This window comes from Protomyctophum parallelum (genome assembly GCF_964188405.1).
Source record: "Protomyctophum parallelum genome assembly, chromosome: 14".
NCBI classification, from domain to species: Eukaryota; Metazoa; Chordata; class Actinopteri; order Myctophiformes; family Myctophidae; genus Protomyctophum; species Protomyctophum parallelum.
In genome coordinates this window covers 7826013-7845466 of record NC_139709.1, presented here as the reverse complement: position 1 = coordinate 7845466, position 19454 = coordinate 7826013, and the positions used below count along the sequence as shown (strand labels likewise).

At 43.2% G+C, this 19454-nt stretch overlaps 1 protein-coding gene across 14 annotated transcripts in view; it reads left to right on the top strand.

Annotated features, from left to right (window-relative positions):
* Positions 1-1966: 1966 nt before the first annotated feature.
* Positions 1967-19454, top strand: part of asph (aspartate beta-hydroxylase) — a 43766-nt gene continuing 26278 nt past the window's right edge. For 4 of the 14 annotated variants that reach the window (XM_083782483.1, XM_083782484.1, XM_083782473.1 and 1 more), the window contains exons 1-4: positions 15104-15418; positions 16653-16814; positions 18575-18619; positions 19270-19338. In XM_083782483.1, coding sequence (XP_083638609.1) covers positions 15331-15418; positions 16653-16814; positions 18575-18619; positions 19270-19338 — 364 coding nt within the window. In that variant the 5' untranslated portion in view covers positions 15104-15330. Of the gene's footprint in view, positions 2150-12649; positions 12804-15101; positions 15419-16652; positions 16815-18574; positions 18620-19269; positions 19339-19454 lie in introns of those variants that run through there. The other 10 variants (XM_083782476.1, XM_083782475.1, XM_083782486.1 and 7 more) reach the window with 9 other exon arrangements.

Genomic DNA, 19454 nt, shown 5'->3' with positions numbered 1-19454 from the left:
CGAAAAAAGAAAAAAAAAGAAAGACAAAAAAGGATTTATAGTGAAGGGAACAAATATTTTCATATTACATGATTGATTTAAATTCTTATTCACAGATTATATAATGGAATGGGCACAGTTGAAAAGAAAGTACAGGTCAATACAAAATCTGCTACGAGGATAAAACCAGAAAAAGCACTAAGACTTAATTGTTTACAGCAGGGTCCTCCATTTTCAATTCATCAGAACATTTAAAGATGTACAAATATACAATCAGTGAATATCTGAGAGTGTAGATAGATATTGTTTGGGTCGCTTCTCTTGATGACAGGTTGACTTTGCATCTGTTCAGTTGTGTCAGTGTAATCATTTCACCTTTTAATAACTCATTTTTCATGTATTTTGTGTAGGAGGTTACAGGTACTAGGGGGAGATGAAATGATATATGGAGCTCTGCCGTGCCTGGCAGAACCACCTGGTCAGTAGATAGAACCCCAGGATAGCAAGCTTGTCAGGAAACGACTTGCCAAGTTGTTTGAATTTCATGTTTAAGCAGCAGACCGGTGTGAAAAGACTTTTGACTTCAGCTCAGTGAATGAATGACTTTGACACGTCCCCATTAAACCCAAATCATTGACCAGCTGGTTTGAGTTCAGCTCACTGGTGTCTGGTGTGGTTCCCAAGCCTTTTCAGGGTGACATTCAATTAACCTTCCCCTATAATAATAATAATAGGCCTACTAATCATTATTATTTCTATGTAAATTGTTGGTTCCTGTGTGTGATGCCCCAAGACAAATCACATCATACAGTAGCCTATGTAGACTACGTGGGTGGTTGGAGGTAAACATGTTAACCATCATGGTAGCCTATAAGGATGATGTGGCCCTAGAGAAGCCAGAGCAGCTCATTCTGACCCCCGAGGAGGAGTTTTTTTGGGGGGGCGGGGGGGGGGAGTGTGGCAGTTTAATAACCATATGTGTTACACTTTACATCTCCAAAATATCACAGAAATATTATGTTACATGAAGACTTTCATCTCTTAGCTTCCATGTAGAAATACAGAAGTAGCATAGAAATACAGAAGTAGCATTGATTCATACATATATATTTTTGCATATGTAATTGCTACTACGAAAAACACCCAGTCTTTTGTCTGTAATAATGCGCGTGCGCAGTCTGCACAGCTTGAAGGCAAGACGCAGACAATGCTGCCTTGAAGAGTTGGATGATTTTAACAATACGAGAAAGATAGTGGAACAAACTATGCTTTGCACACACCTTTTCCCCCGTGGCGTACAAATGCACGGTGCCTTTGCGAGCAATATGCGAGTTAAAAAGGCAAACGCTGTTCGGAGATTACTGACTGTTATGCAATACATTCAAGCTCAGTCCTCTCTTCAATAAACCAATAAACATGCCACCACATCTCGCGATGCCAGGGTTGTGTCACTCATCTCCACCAAGCTGCAAAGTATATTTACTTACAACTCATCCCATTTAGAGACACACACTCCCCACAATGATTGGCCTGCAATGAATATTAGGTAGTAGGTACAGTCGTAGGTTCACCAGTCGATGGTTTATTGTTGAGTTAACCTTTTGCTATATAAAATAAATATGTTCCGACTTCTTCTGGCGTTATCTTGAATAAGAGAGCGTCAACGTAGCTCAAGCAACGCGATAGCAGCGCAGCGGTGAATCTGCCATATCTACCATCTTTGCCACGTTCCAGAGAGCGTGGGGGCGTGGTCTGTTGGTAGGGGGGAGGGGAGGGAGGAGGCGGGTCCAAACACCATGGCTATCCACACGATTGAATAAGCCAGTGAGATCCCCGGCCCCATTGCTCCAGGATTGCCCGTCTCTCCGCCCACTTTTGCGCAGCGGGCCCGGCCATTGGCGGAGGGCGCTGCCAATCAAAAAAAACAACGGACAGGGTTGCTATGGACTTGGGCTTTTTATGAGGCAAAGGAGGGGAGATTTTGATTTGTACCCGACCGACCAACCGGACCGCCTTCCTTCCCCCCTTCGTCTACTGTCTCTCTCGGCTAGATAGAAATACTCATTCCAGGTCTAGACATTTCCCTTTTCACTCCTCACAGCACCGCCGAGACACACAGACAGCAGCATGGCTCCGAGGAAAAACGCCAGAACGCACGTAAAAGCCAAAGGTGCGTAGATTCTTTTGTTATTGTCCCCCCACCTCCCCCACCCACCCTAGCAGCAGATGCACTGCAACCTCCATCCACTGAACTGAACGAGGCCTTTTCAAAGTTAACCGAGCGTCTATTTCATTCACCCACCCCCCCCCCAACATCCCCCCACTTATAGCTTTATTCTAGAATGATGTTCTGCATAGTAGACTAGTCTAGACCACATAGGCCTTCTTCTAAATCCTTATACTTCTGTGTTTACAAAGCACATTTCACCACTAATAGTATCCATACATCATGATCCATGGTTTCCGGGGGCGCCACTCCATGTTGCATAACGACACTTTAAGCGTTGACTAGTATTAACGCTGCGCTTTGCAAAGCGTTTGAAGTTACTTTATTATTCTTGGTTATTATTAGTGTTATTTGTTAAACGTTTCAAAGCAACCAACAATCCATATGGTTTCTTTGTGCCCGTAGGCACCTGTACTATAATGTAGTAGCTGTGAGTGTTAAACAGCCGGTTGTCATTGGGGAGGCAGTACTACGTGTGTACACTTGCATTGCATCGGTTGTTATGTTAACGCACGCCTGGCTGCATACAAAGTGTCCGGGTCTCCGGGTTGCCCCTGGCGACTCCGCCGGGGCCGCGAGCGCTGTGCCCGGGCATCCACCTACCCACCCACCCAAAAGGGCCGTTGGACCGGTTTACTGTCAAGCCTCTTGGCCCGAGATGAAGCGCCCGCGGCCGGTGCAACACAGACAGACAGCACCGTGTTGTACTACAGGCCTGCTGCCTGCAGCTTAGCTTATCCTCCTGCTATGGACGATTATCGCACCGTTTAATGAGGTTGTGAGGCGTTTTACGCTGACGCAGACATCAAGGCTGTGCGGGTGCGTGCGTGTGTGTGTGGATCAAGGATGGGATGATGGGATCTCGTCGTGGGACGACATGCTCCTACCCTACCCCCCTCCACCATCCCATCACCCCTCCCACTACTCTTTAGCCTAGTCACTTTTCCAAAATGCTTATGCTCACGTGTCATTGAGAGAGAGAGGGGGGGGGGTATATACGTGGCTCCTGGGGGGGTCCCCGTTCTCCTTTTCACCCAGGGAGGGACCCCCCCCCCAGCTTATTATTTTGTATTCGTAATAAAGAGATGAAGTAGACGATGAAGCTGCTAGCTAGACTTGCACTTTGAACTTTATCGTTATCTGTTGTAGAAATAATACACTGACGTCATCGCCAAAAGACTGAGCGTTGGTTCATGATTTGTGGAACTCCTTATGAACATTAATTAAAGCTCTCAGCAATTGTTTTCATGTTGATGATGATCGATTTGTTATTATGATTGATTGTGATTAATGAACGTTGCGTTTCGCGGTCACTCAAGATCATCATCATCACAGATGGTCCAGGTTTAATGTAAACGTCACCCCTAAACTTCTACAGTGTCCCCACTGCCCCCCCCCCTCCCCCCACACACACACACACACACACACACACACACACACTATAGTGACACGTGGCTAACTGGCTATGCACAGGGTGCAGATCAGCCCAGTTCCAGCCAGGCTTTCTGGTGTTTATAGTAAATAAATGTTGAGGAGGGGGGGTCGTTAGAGGAGGGAAGGTTTGATGCTAGCTCGGGTACTCTGTGTTCTCATACGCATGCTACACACACACCCTCCCCCCCTTCCTCCTCCTTGTGTACACAATGCATTGTTATTAGCAAGCGGGACACCTAAATGGTTCTAATGGTGCCCATTGCATTGCTACGTTTCTTATACTTTGCAAAGCTGGTGTGATTGATTGATTGTTGTTATTATTTCCCGATTTCACGTCGTCGACATTGGCTATTGAACTTGAACTAGTAGCAGTGTAGTTATTACACCGTTAGCATGAAGTAGTAGAGACCGTTGGTGCGCACGTGGATCCGAGCGACAGCTCCAACATTTTGTGAGCGCACTCTACTCTGAAAGCGCCGCCGATACAGCTCATCATCTCGTTTTTAAACAAAAAAAAAAGCCACGGGGTTCGTTCTGGTCGTTGTAATTGATTGCGTTATTAGCTCGGGGTGTGTTTTTGAGTGTGTGCTTTTTGGCACATCTCACGGAGGTTTCACTGTAGGAAAGGCTCAGTCAGGGAACAAAATGTTCAGCTCTTATTGTACTTTTTCACTTCTGTGACCCCGCCCCCTACACAGCGTATGGAAGGCTACAGTTGTTCTGTAAGTGTGCTGCTGCTGCTAGCTTGCACACACACCCCTGCACACACGTGTGACATTTCTCTCTATCGCATCTGTCGCTCTCCCTTCATTATTTTCAGTTGCTCTACATAAGCATTTTTAAGATATTTAGACCTGAGGCTGATTCTACAAATCTTCAAAGCTTCTAAACCCTGACAGTTAAACCTTGGTTTCTGTGTCAGAGGTTATCAAACTTTTTTCATGTCAAGAGCACCCAGAATTATATGAAATTGGCCGCGACCACCATCTGAAAATATGTAGTTGCAGCCTCCAGGGGACCCCCACCTGAAGCAAAGATTTTAGTTAAAAACGTTCGCTCTGAAAGAATATATACTTAAATATTTGAGCTACATTTTGATTTAAAAAGATGGCAGATCTACAAGCTCGTAGCGCGGCACTCCGTGCTACGAGCTTGTAGATCTGCTATTGCTTAATTAGTTTCCAACTCTTGAACATATTGAGCGATGTCGTGTCTGTGCAACTGACCACAGGGTCTACAGTATGTTGTTGTCTTTGTGGCTATAGGCAGTTTACAAAGAAATTAGATATAGTACCAGCAGCAGGTTTACTTTACGGTACAGTCTACAGTGTTGGTTAAGATGAGATCAGTGAAAGAATGGATGTTCAGATGTTCACACATAGTGCACGCAGCTTCATCAATAGTACTCCTGAGTTTAAGTAGTACTACAAAGCCAAGCCTTGACATTTGATAAAGCTACAATGGCAGCTTGAAGAGGCCAAGAGTTTGTCTTAGTTTAAAATCATTCGTGTGATTTGTGGCTTAAAGAGAGCTGTTTTGTTAAAAATTAGTTAAGGTAGTTATAGTTTGCAGGCCATGCCGATAATGTCAGGCCATGCCGATAATCAAGAAGATATTCAGAGTAGGTGTTACGTTTTCCCGTAAACCAGAGAACGGACCTTTGACCTGAATGCATGTTATCTACAACACTGTGGGCCTAACCGTGCCGCCGTGGTTGCCATTATTTCCATGGTCTGGGGACCCCTAGGGGTCCTTGAGGGAGTTCCAGGGGTCCCCGGCTAAAATGATAGCTTACAAATGTTGTGTACATTTGTACACTCTCAGAGTTAAATTAACGTTGATTTTACTAGGGGAACGTAGCCTAATTCAGGTCAAACTGGGGTTGATAATCGCTGCTAGAACCGTGAAAATCTTCTCTTATGGGGGGTCCTCGGCATATATTTTCAAAGGGGGGGGGGGTCCGTGGGCTAATGAGTGTCAATTTGGGGGTCCTTGACATGAAAAAGTTTGGGAACCACCGCCTTATATGATATCTTAAAAGCACCATTGGCACATTCATTAATAAATAGTTATTCTTGCCACTCTTATTAGACAGTACTGAGTACTGTATGCTGTTCAAAGGACTCCGTTGCCAATGTGTCAGTGCCTAGTTATTCCATTGAGTCTTTCTATTGTCGTTGTGGTGTCTTCCCTGCCTTGTCCGTATATTATTTGACTTGGCGCTTGCTTATCAAATATTTAATTTGGCACAGTCCTAGGGGGATTGCTAGCAATTGTTAAACACACTGAATTGCACAAGAGTTGTTCTAAAACACATCATTGGAGGTTTAGAAGCTATTTAGCGTGGAAGACGGCTTTTTTAATCTGCCAGGTTAAAGTGATCGAGTCACATAATTGAGTGATAATGATGAGTGCTAGTGTTAATTTACATGAGTCTATAAATGGACACTCGTACTCGGAGTTAAATGATCACTCTGGACTTTACTGTGTACAGTTAATCATTACTGATAAGGCAATAGGAAGTCTTTTGGGATTGGTATTCCTTTCAGTGCTTGGAACACGTGTCGTTTACATTTTTTCTGACTATTAAGCAGCCCTTCCTCTTGGGTGTCTCATCGGAATGTTTACTATTTGCATCCGTCTGCACCATTTCCATCTGTATTATTTTTGGATGGTTTTCTTGATGCTGATAATGGCTTTAATAACCAGCAAAGTTATCTTGTCATATTTTCCCATAAATGCACAACCCATCCACAATGTTTCTGTTCTGTTTGTCAGTGTTATTGCTGTGTAGTGTGTATTATCATTTGCTCATATTGCATTTGTATTATTGCTTTATGTATTGTCAAGTGAAGCTTTCTTATTTTCCATATCATGTTATGATTTGACTCCCCCAGGCCTCGTCCTCTCCCTCCTTGCTGCAGTCCACAGAACTAAAGGGGTAACAGCCTTGCCTGTCCTGCAGTATGTGCTACCCATGGTTGCATGTGTGTGGTCACTGTGGTGAACTAAACCCTATTGCCAGTAATGCCACCATGCACCTTCATGAGTTTATATATCTGTTAGTACTACTATACATGCATATGGTTGTAGGGGTGTACCTTTAGGTAGGGGGTGCACGCACACGCTTATCCGACACACAAAGTCCGACGTGCGCAAATCACGCGTTGGTCCGACATGCGTTGCGTCGTGCTTGCGGTTAGGGTTTGGGGTAGGGTGTCTGGACTAATGTCGGACTGTTAGTATGTCGTAACTTGTACCCTGTACCCCTACCCACCTATAACAGACTATAGCAATGATTTTACAGAATCGGAATATAGTTATACAGCACAGCTATTTAGTATTTAACACTCATTGTTTGTTTTATTTTTTATAAAGGCATAGTATTTAATTGAGGCCCTGAGTTTACATCAGGGATTTTCAACAGGTGGTCCGTGGACCACTGGTGGTCCGTGGAGGTATTGCATGTGGTCCCTGACCATGCATTTAGTAATGTAGCAAAGTGAAGATTTTGTATTTTCTTCCACGGAACAGTGCACTAAACATCTGTGCACTCACTGTTCCGTGGAAGTGCGTCAATGTTTATCAGAATTACTGGGAAATCTGAGGTTAAGAAATTCCACAGAAAAGGCAGTTAGAATCTCAAGAAGTGTACCAGCTTGCCTGATTGAGTCATCATTATTAGGAAATGTGCCCATATAATCATGTCATCATGTGCTATATCTTGCACGTATTTGCCATTTTTACTATATATATATATATATATATATATTACTATGATTAAAATAGTTCAAATAGCCTGTATGGATGTAGATCTGCTTCAAGATAGTAAAATATGGAGAAAAAAAAGTTTAGGGATAAAGGTTATAGGGCCAAGAACAAGATATAGGGCCACATGTGTCAGTACTGCATATCAGTTAAGTCCGTGGACCATCGTTTGAGAAACAGTATAAGACATGAGATGCATTCCATAACAAGTGTTACGAAAGCACTAATCTTAGCCCATATCCCATTACATACAACACAATAGTGGTCCCCAGGTTGATCCTTAGTCAAGGTGGTGGTCCCTGGTTCACAATCAGTTGAAAACCCCTGGTTTACATAACAAAACAAAAACATTTTCCACCACAGCAGTCATCAGCCACACACACACACACACACACACACACACACACACACACACACACACACACACACACACACACACACACCTGGCTCTCACTGTGTTTTGGAGTTTTCAATGTTTGTTTTGATAGCTCCAAAAAGATATCCCTGTCTACCAAAACAAACCAACCAAAATGCAGCCAGAAGGCAATGTATTTCTGCAGATAAACCCCAACACCACCACACTGCTACAGTGGTACAGCAAAGTTGAATACTATGCTTGTTGAATATCACTTACTGCACCTTAAATGTTGTTAATGCATTATTCAAGGTATCATGACGGCTAAGCTCAACATGGAGCGATTTGACTATTTTAATAATGTGAATTAATCTCAATGCATCATTTGGTTGAATTTACAGTACACATTTGATTGATATATGATTGGCATATAGGCAATACAGATGTTACACCACGCTTCAAGTTCCCATCTCATTTATGTATTTAAGTGGCATATTTTGTTCAACCTTACTGAGGCCAAAATTATATCTTTAATCGATGCTTTTGAATTGCCATCAATCGATGCATTTCTGCACCCCTATTGGTTTGTGCATGTGTGTGAGTGATGGGGCTTTGCGTGGCTTGACTTTAACATGGGCTGATACGGTATACTACAAATTAACCTGCCCAATGATGCAAGATTGAGAAAATACATCATCAAATTCAATTATATTTCCTGAATGAAAGTAAATCTTTAGGGAACGATCACACTGCACTTTTATTCTACCTATGATGGCGCATTCTGCCAATGCATTATTTTCAATGGGCCAAAAAACAGTTGTCGTTCATGTTTGCATGTCAAGGACCCCCAAAAATATATGTAATTGGCCACTGACCCCATCTGAAAATATGTTGTTCCAGGGACCCCCCCCCAGAAGCAAAGATTTGAGTTAAAAACGTTTGCTCTGAAAGAATGTATTCAAAGATTTGCGCCACATTTTCACGATTTTTCTAAAATAGCAGATCTACAAGCTCATAGCGTGGCAGAGTGCCGTGCTATGAGCTTGTAGATCTGCTATTTTTCAACAGCTAAAGTATAACATAATCCTTAAAACACAAAGGTGGGAACACCTTTGTGCTGTCCTGAATCGGTTAAAATGCATTGGCAGAATTTGTTTTGCCCTCATAAGTAGAATACATTTTTCACTTTCATATGTATATTTTGGTTCATTTTATCGTGTACTGAGGCTTTTGTGAACACCCAGATAGTTTTTTAAGTTGCTTGATTTAGTATTTAAATATGTTGTATTACATTTTACCTGCCACGCCCCCTTCATATACAAACCCATTGATCATCTGTTCTTGGTTCTGGTGGCTGATATTGTCCTAATACTGTCTGTGCTATTTCTATTACCTTTTTTTTATTATTTATTCTTTATATACCGGTATATTCTTTGGAAAAATAAAGTAATTGAACACATTCATTCGAACTAGAAGGAGGACAATATCAGTCACCAGAAGCAGGAACGTGAGTCTTACCGTGTTTGTAGTCCAGTGGGCTAAAGTGAAGGGTCTAAACATTGGTTCAAGGAACTTAAAAACTGTCTGGGGTACACGGCTACGCGCAAGCAAAAGTGGATGTGAAAACAACCCCAGAAGTGATTTTAAAGTGAAGTAGGTCTAGTTGCGGCCAATTTGTCTACAGTAGCCAGGCCTAGTAATGTGGTACTAGTAGCCCCTATTTTCCATAACCATCACGGCACTAGTAAGCACGGGTGCTGTATTGTATTCAACTGAATTCACGGACAAACTTGCATCTTCTACTTGTGTGGTGTGTTGTGTTGTTAAAGGCAAGCTATGACTTAAGGTTGTCGAGCATTTATTAATGTTGAACTGGTTGTGTCTGTGGTCGTGCTGTGTTTGAACAGTCTGTTGACTCAGAAGACGATCCATGTTTTGGCATTTAGCATAGTGATATAAAGTAGCTCTGCAACATCATTGAATCCCTTGGCAGCATGGTATCTTGACGTATAGCCCAAAGGCCTGCAGAAGCATTCTTTTGAGGAACACTTTTCTGCTGAGGAGTCAGAATGACCTGTTCTGAATATATGATTCTGAACACCAAATGATGTACAGTGTGGGTATTATGCAATAAATTATGTAGTGTGGGTATTATGCAATAGATCACATTACTGATTGGGAGGAAATTGTCCTGTCTCGTTATAGCGCACGTAGGCTACGCTATCGCAAACATAGTGGATTTATCCCCCAAAAAGCATGTTTTTGCAATAAATAAGAGTTTTAAAATGCTGCATTTGCGGTGCCCCCTATGGATGAAAATGGAATTGCTTTGGGCTCTCTGTTGATTAAACCACCCTCGACATGTGAATGAAATTTGGGGTGGATTTTGTGTCATTTTGTGTAAAACAGGCCCCTCCCAGGCTCCCACTAACATTGGACGCCGATTACAGCCTAACGATAAGGAACAATGACAATTCTGCCTGTGGTGTTTTAATCGGATAGGTCCAGAGATCATGTGTGCCGTTTTGTGTGAGATTTGTACAAAAGCTGTAGGTGGAAGAACAAAAAGTGTGGTTTGAAGAAAAGTCAATTGGTGCATTGGCGATTGGTGCAGGCACTGAGGAGCTACGACAGTGTTTCATACATTGAGTGAACAGACAGACATTGAGTGAATTATAGTATGATGATTATAGTATGGTGATGATGATAATGGATTGAGCTGACATTTGTAGTGGTCTGCAGCCAGAAACTCCCACATTTGGAGTGCTGTGGTGAGAGTGGACTGTCCTAAGGCAGAGCACTCTCTAGCAGCCTCTGCTGCCTGGCTGGGAACTTTACTCACAGTTATCCTGTCTTTCTGTACTGTGATTTCATTAATTGGGAAAACATTTATTTTTCTTTCTACTTTTTCTTTATCCCACATTTCTTCTGGGCGCTACACTCCCTCTGAAAACCTGGGGAGAGAAACGGACTAACCTCACCATGCTTCATTCAATGCATGGGGAGGCCAAGCTGCTTCTTTTAACCCATTCTGGACGGAAACCCCTCTTGGGGTTCTGTACAATATGTACAGTATTAAAAGAATGACAAGAAATTGATGCTGCTATATAAATATTTGAAGTTTTTCAGAAAACGTAGGTCAGGATTTAGAAGGCTTTTTAGAATCGGCTTCAGTCCAAAATGGGTTAACCCGACAGGGGGAGTTTCCTCGGTTGGACGAATGGACGTAGAGTGTGGAAGGAACACGTTATTCCAACCAGTTCCTTTTCCACTCCATCAGGTGCCCCGGCTGGCCATAGAGACCAGGATTACTGCATGTTTTGTGTGAGGTTACCTACCCTAGGGTAGTGGTTCTTAAACCTTTTGAGTGGTGAAACCACTCCTATAGACGGCTATGTGTGTGGCTGGGTCTGTCCCTGGCTGTGTCCGAGCACGAAAATAGCGTTATAGCGTTTGTTCACCACCAAGACACACACAGGCAAGGGAGGAGGGCTTGTACAGCACATCACAGCAGTACAGTACAGTACAATTACACCACTCACTTCAGACGGGTCAGATTTCTTTCATGTGTGTCCATTTGGTTCCTATTCCTGACTATCTATCATTTAGCTGGGGACCCCTTGGAACGTCCCTCAAGGACCCCTGGGGTGGTCCCTGTACTCCACTTAACTTTGAGAGCCACTGCCCTAGGGGACACGTGGGGAACATGCAAACTCCACGCTGTCACACAGAAAGGCCCTTTTGCTGATCATGCAATTCTAGTCATCTTATCGTTTCTTTTAGATTTAGATTTCCTACAGAGACACCGGCAGTGAAATGCATTAATGAAAGAGGAATACCAGAGGTAAAATGTATTTATAAAAGGAATATACTTTTTTTCTCTCTTGTCCATATAATCACATTTGAAATGGGACATTTGAAGTAATCATTATGTATAAATATATTATGGTAGGAAGGTTGAAAATGCTGATCCGGAAGGAATGCAGCCACTCGTCTGGTGGTCTATACTTATATATATATATACTACCCACAAAAGAAAATTAGACATTAAAGAGTACAGCACCATGCTATGGAGTGTAGGTTAAAGAGTACAGCACCGTGCCATGTTGTGTAGAAGAACTGCAGAGTGAGAGGCGTAGTTCAGTTCTGTTCAGAGCCTTTTGTTGTCCAGAGAGTTGAGACTAGTGGCTTGTGTGATTTGCCATGGTCCACTCACTCTGCTGTGGCATTCCAGGTCATCCGTATACTAAACCCCCCAATGGCCTGGTATGTCTCGCTCTCCTCCGCCTCGCTGTTTGTCTCTGGCTGTCTGTACTGTAGCCGCAATGCAAAACGCAGGCAGAGGTCATCAACGGCATCTATTCCTCACATCTGTATCGATGTGCTCATTGTGCTGATGAAGTGAAATTAATGAACCCTCAGCATTTTGCAAGCATATAGAAGTGGGGCCGTGTTTAGGCTCGCTGAACACACTCTAGTTTGTCAGGATTCCATGAAAATGGCCTACAGCTGTGTGGGTGTGTGTGTGTGTGCGCAACTGTGCCCGCGTGAACATCTTTCAAAGCAGGGGCTTTTTTGCTGACCCCCAATTTGGGGGGTCAGCCATCTTGGGTCTCACTGCAGCAGCCTTGAACAATGTACTGCAATGGTTATTGATTGTTTGTATGTGAGTGGAATAGGCCCACTCGCAAGTAAACTAGTTTCGGGGGCTTTGGGGGGTAGGTAGCCTATATGTAAATGTGGGCGTGTGTGTGCACGTGATCAAATCCAGATGGGCAAGTTGTGAGTTTGAGCCTGCTGAAGCAATGGCATTCCTCCACAACAGCAGCCCTTATATAAGAAGGAGAGCAACTGAACAATGTGTACTGAAGAGGGAGAGAGAGAGAGAGAGAGAGGTAGAGAGAGGCTTCAGGGAGAGGGAGGGACAAACCGAAAAAGTTTCCAGTTACAATTTTTTGAGAAAAGGACATACATTCTACGCAAGTGTGATTCAAGCTGCAAGCATGGAACCTACAGTTGAAACGAACGGTACAACAATCGGTACGTGTCTTCCGTGTGTTTTTGTATTTTAGTGCAAAGAAATGCTTGTGTGTGTGTGTGTGTGCATCCTGAAAGTAGTTTGATAGTTTTCGAGCATATGAGAGAGACTGGCACACCCACTTCCAACTTGTACACGTGTACTGTTGTATAGCTATAAGCCATTGTGTTCTGTGGGGTGTTTTGAGGACCACTATGGGGGCCTCGGTGATGGTATTGTGTGTAATCAATGTGTTGTCTCTCGTGGATGTGAGGAACATGGCATGGTTAGCATTAGATGATGCAGATTTCCATAGTACCACATGTTAGAATGTCCACCTGGAGTGGAGCAGAATGTTTTTTTTGTCAAATGTTTTTTTTTGAGATTCAAGATCCCGGGGAGGATTAACATGCTAAAGTATATTTTAGGGGATTCCAAATGTTCCATTATACAAACATAGGAAATGCATGTAATATCTAAAGGGAAAAACTAAAACGCAGAATGAAGAAAGGTTCTTTTGTTCAGCGTGGGGTGACGAACTTGCTATTCCTGTTTTTATCCCCATGCCTATATGACTACAAAGAATCCCGTATAGGCTTTGTTATCGTATAGATCAACGATATCAATATTTGTCATAAGATTTAAAAGCTTGATATGAGTGTTAAATCTAATTCCAATGCTCAAAATACAGCCCTGGCCTCCCCACCCCCCTCACCTGCATATGAGGCTGTTATACAAGGATATACGATGCTTATAATTCCATTTAACTGATTGAAACATTAGATAACTGACATCAGCCAACCCTTTTTATGAACCTACCTTTCCTGTGTTGACACTAAAGAATTACCTTGCCCATTAAACTACTTATTATATAATAACACATCAAATCTGAAGACGCCTTTAGGCTACATGTCATATCTGATACGCGTTTTTTGTAGCAGGAATGGAAGTCCCAAAACCCTTTTTTGCTCTTTGTGCAAGAAATAAGTAAACGAAAAAAACGCGAATGGTGGGGCTTCCTTCATTTGTACTTGTCAGTTCAAACACTGCCGTTGTAAACGGCATGACAAATACAGCACTATGAAACCCTGTGTCCGACTCCTTGAATCTTATTTGCATGCATTTTGTAGTTCTGCCCTGGTTGAAATCAGTGCTTGTATATTGAGTGATTCTATAACAGAGAGTGTGGACCTATGGGTGTACAAATGAAAGTCCTTGGTGCCATTTCGACACAACCTCACATCTTCACGAGTCATGGGAGTCTCTCTTTACCTCTGTAAAATGTGCTTCAATCAATTATGTGGCTGTGACAGGCGGAGGTACGGTGGGCATGAAATCCTTCGCATGCTCTCTCTCTCTCTCTCTTCCCCCCCCCCCCACTTTCCTGCTCTGTGTGTCACTAGGCCTAGACCAGAGAGGACGTGTTGTGATGCCACAGGCTAAAAGGGGGGGGGCCGTGAAAATGCCTGACATTGATTTGATTTGCTAAGCAGTTGAATGGCAGGAACCTATAAATGTCACTGCGCCGTGACAATGGATGTTTGTCTATCCATTAGAAAGGTCTATGTAAAGATGTCGACACCAAGGGGCCAAGGCAACCATTTTGACTTGAGTAATATTATTACTATTAATGTTGAGGCCACATGGAACCTTTATTCTGTAATGAGTTCTATGACGCCGACCTGCTCTTCATTCACTGCATGTTAAGTGAGCAGTGAGAATGCCCCCAAGACTCAAGAGTTGCCTGCATGTCTTAGACTTTGTTTTTGAGCGGTGCAACCACTCCAAGGTGCAACCACTCCAAAGAACAGCAATGTCCGTGACTGTTAACCTATGTGACTGTGTGTGGCTCTGAGTACCAGTATGGGCAAAAGTGGCGCTGTTGTGCCAGAAACCGAGAGAGAGAGATAGTGTTGCACTGTTGCCTAGTGCTAATTAGAGAGAGAGAGAGAGAGAGGCAGGGGCAGGGGGAGAGGGGAGTTGCACCACTCAGTTCACACAGGTGTGATTATTTTTACATTGAAGCCCAGTGTGCAGTTAGTTGTGTAGACATTCGGCTTCATGGCACGTGCCTAACCACGGCGTTGATTTGCTTGCCAGACGATGCCGATTTGGCACTGTATGCCAATGGCTTGCTGGCCGGCTCTGTGGGGAAAAAAGAGGACATGTAATGGAGCTAGGCACAGTGTAGATTGGACAAAGAGGAATTGAACCGGCTGAGGCCATTGATGTTGACATCTCTCTCTCTCTCTGTGTCAGGGCCAGCTGCTCGAACAGTTCTATAAATAGTTCATATTCAACATCCAGTGCCATATCGGGCTTACAAAGGGAGACCAGGTGGGAAGTAGCAGACAGACAGAGAGAGGTTGTCTTGGCAGACGTACATATATACAGGAGAGAGACCAGAGGGAGGGTCACAGGAAATAGAATTACGCCTAGACGGTGGACCCACCAGGCTGGACTCTTCCTCCATTGGCTGGTGCAGCCGGTGTCCTTGTGGGTCAGTCGGTAAGCCGCGGGCAGTGTGTTGGTGTTCACTCGTCGGCAGGGATGGGTGATCCAATGACACTGGTCGAATCCACCACCAGCCAACCCGTCATAACGCAGATCCACTCGGTGATCGCAGCAGCCACCGAAGGTGAGAATGGCGGTTTGGTCATCTTGACCAGCTCTAGACCAGCGCAGAACAAGGACAAGAGGCCATCGTAACCCGGCGTGGATCGGTAGCTCTGGAAGCCTGTGACCTTTCCAGCCTCCCTTGATCACAGTTTTAGTCGTGGTGGTAAAAACTAATTTGACTAAACTATAATGGCTCTGCTTTATGCTTTTGGTTTTTGTTTCGTTTAGTGACACTGGCATATTGGACATATTCCAGTGAGCATAGATAGTAGCAGTAATGTTGGGGCCTTGTTGTTCATCACATTAATATACATGGCTGTTGCTCAGCGCATGGTGTAACGGCTTCATGCGTATGCCTGGAGGAGACTAACGTCTAGAGACCGTAGCCTCACGGACCAGAATGTGGACGAAACCGCCTTCAGGGTTCGAGGCTGATTTATTAGCCCCTGTAGACCTTTTAGTCTTGATACAGTATGTGGAACATGTACAATGGTGGTCATTGTTGTCGTCCGTGAATGCATTCTAATACATTTTTATGTAAACGAACTTGTTACACTACTACAATGCTTAAAATGGAAGTCAACCTTTTACTTCTAAGAGCAACCTGAGATGTTAGTATTTTTATAACTGCTGCTAATTCAACTTGGCATGTGCTGTGTGTGTGTGTGTGTACAGTATGCGTGTTATGGGCACTGCACGCCATACAATACTGACTGTGAGCATTTTGAGCTGTGAATTGTGGTGTGTGTGTGTGACACTGTGTTTGTGCCTTAGCTGGTTTTGACCTCGCACCACGCAGCGGACTTCTCCAACACCTGTTCATGCGATCTCGACACTATTTCTACCCACAATGCTTGTCAACGGCACCCAGAATAACTCCTCGCCCATCCATTGCTCTTGTCTAAGTCCTATATTCTCTATATTTCTCCTCCGTTGCCTCTACCCATAGCCAAGTCAGATCTAATTCCAATCTCCTATACTATAGGAACAAAAGATGTACAGGAACAGTCTGAAGCAATGTAAATGCAAATGGACCACGAGTATATTTTCATCACTGTTTCTTATTAGTCTGCTATGTTTTGCTACCATTCATTCCAGTATTACAAACTTGAATGAATTGAGTTTTGTCGTGCAACAGAACATAGGACTATCTTTTTCAAAGGACTGAACAAACAAGCACAAAAAGGCAACCACCTAACAAACGGAACAGGATTTCCTTTTTTTAACACCGTTTCTTGTCTCTGTCTCCCCAGATGCCGCCAAGCCACCGGTAACCAATAAGAATGGAAAGAAGTCTGAGGGTGGAGCTGGAGGAGGAAGCTTCTTCACCTGGTTCATGGTGCTGGCTCTGCTCGGAGTGTGGACGTCCGTAGCCGTGGTCTACTTTGACCTGGTGGACTACCAGGGGGTCCTTGGTGAGTACACCATGTTAGATATGTATTAATATTAGAGATGTACTGATATCATTTTTCTCCCCCCCCCTTTCTCGATAGAAGGGGCTCTCAAAACAATGGACCCTTTATACAGGTCTGTAACTCAGAGAGTGTTTGTACACACTGAGTCATGTTGGTCCTTGAAATTAAGAAGTTTTGAGAACCACTGATCTAGGAATAAATGTAGTGTAGTTAGTAAAATAATAGCAGCTTTTCCGATGCTGGTATTGGTATCGGAACAACTGTAACCCCCTTCAGTGTGTGTGTGTGTGTGCACACACACCAGATGGGCGCGTGGACCCGTTCAACCTAGGTGGGACCGTGGGAGTTATCTGCAGCTGCAGTGCATAATAAAAGGAGACGCACAGCTGTTTACATGGACAAAGACAGACGCATGCATTATGATGAATATGATGAATGGGGGTAATGTTGCCCATCATAGAGCTGTGCAGGTAACCCAGAGAGCTTCAATGTGAACTTGACAAACTATCAGACAGGGCTGGGCAATAAATCGATACGTCGATAGTTCAAGGTTCAACTTTATTTGTCTTTAAACTTTAAAAGGCACGTGAAATTCACTGTGCGCTGAAAACCAACACGGCAGCCACAGCACAGTCTCAAGAGTAAAGATGTTAATAAAGACTCGGTGTCAAATTAAATATGATCTGTGTCTAAATTACCTAGAAGTGCAGAAAAGCTCAAGTGCAAACTGCATCGTTGTAGGTGTGATATGAGACTAACCTCACGATTCAATTCATTATTGATATTATCGTTGCAATAACGACATTGTGGTATTTGGTTAAAAATATTAGATTTTGTCCATATCGTCCAGCCCTGCTGTCGGTGTGTCCTCATTAAGTATTCATCTACCAACTATCCTACAAGAACAGACGCACAGTCTTGGCTGATTTATTAGTCATCAGTTATTGCTGATTGACAACCAGTTTCACCACAGTCTTGGCTGATTTATTAGTCATCAGTTATTGCTGATTGACAACCAGTTTCACCACAGTCTTGGCTGATTTATTAGTCATCAGTTATTGCTGATTGACAACCAGTTTCACCACACTAACACTTTTTAGCTGACAGACAAATTATCAAAGTGAACATGTAGTCCTGTCAGACTGGCCTGGCAAGACTCGATGTTCCACTATTTTCTGCCTCATCGATGTGATTCCAGCTTCACTCTGTGGTGGTGCCTTGATAGCTATATTATTACTGAAATAAGCTGCTATCGTGCCATTTGTGTTTCCATTTGAACCAAATCTATTGCTGGAAAGAAAATGGAATCAAAATGGCCACCGTGAAATGGCTGCAGATGCAAAACTGCCATGTCATAGAAATGAGATGAAAAGCTGCTGCATCTCTTCTTAAATCCACATATATCTACAAACACGTTGTTCTTCTTTGACAATGGATTATGTTGGAGCTAGATGCTTTGTGTCACTGTTTTCTGTTAAATATGTTTGCATTGTTTACGGCAACTTGGTCTCTCACTTCATCCTTCAATGTACTACTGAAACGTTTTACCTACGTCAATGCGTAGTAGTTCTTCTGTTGCATGTGAGTGTCATGCCTACGGTATTGTCACAATTAACGCCTATCAATTGGTTCAGAATGACGTTCTGTGTTTTCGTAATCTACTGTTTATCCTCTGAATTATCAATCTTTTGTTTCGTGTTTTCCTATTTGCTTCAATTCCAATATGTCTGTTTTGTTTTCTCTCTGAATGCTGCATGCAGACAAGGCTAAGGACTTACAAATTAACCTGTCCGAAGCTTTGCAAGGTAAAAAGGGCTCCTGTCTCAATGTCTCATGTCATGTCCACCGTCATCCTCCTCCGTGGTCTAATTCCTCTACTCTAGCTTGTACGGCAGTTGCCAAGCTGTAGCACGGCTACAAATTAGATTGACTAGTTTCCAAATTAGATTTAAAAGTTTATTTTCAAGTCCTCAATGAGTTCCGTAGTAGTAGTCTAAAATTAGTAATGTTGTTCTATTCAAGATTCACAAGTAGACCTTCTATATCCCACAGTATCCCGTAATAACTGTACCCGACAGTGCCCAACATATCATCTATTTTACTCCCTAGATTGTAATTCCATCATATTTAGAAATGTAGGGTATTATGTTAGAAGTTCAGTGAACTGAACTGGCATTTTCTAGCCCTTCAAAGTAGTTGCAGATTCGGTTATTGGGAAGGAATTTGGCTTAGGTTTCCCCAAAACTATACTCTTCAGACACGTTGAAACTTGATGTGGCATAAAGTGCCTGACAAAAAAATTGATGACTTAACAAACACAACGGGTATCCCAACTCATCTCATCCCATTCCATAGTTAATCATGTCAAACGATGGACTTTAGACTTTAGTCCATTAGTGGTAACTGTTAAAACTAATGTTAAATGTTTTACATGTTCCTGGCTACCCTGCTGTAGGTAAACTCGTGGCGTACGATACTGACGGCGATGGTGATTTTGATGTGGAGGATGCTAAGGTTCTCCTAGGCAAGTTTGATTCATCTGGAATTATAACAAATGTTTTGTTCTGACATCATCAGTGTCCTGCAGTAGAGGAGTTGACACAAAAAGACGACTTTTGAACTCTTTTGTGCTCTATACCA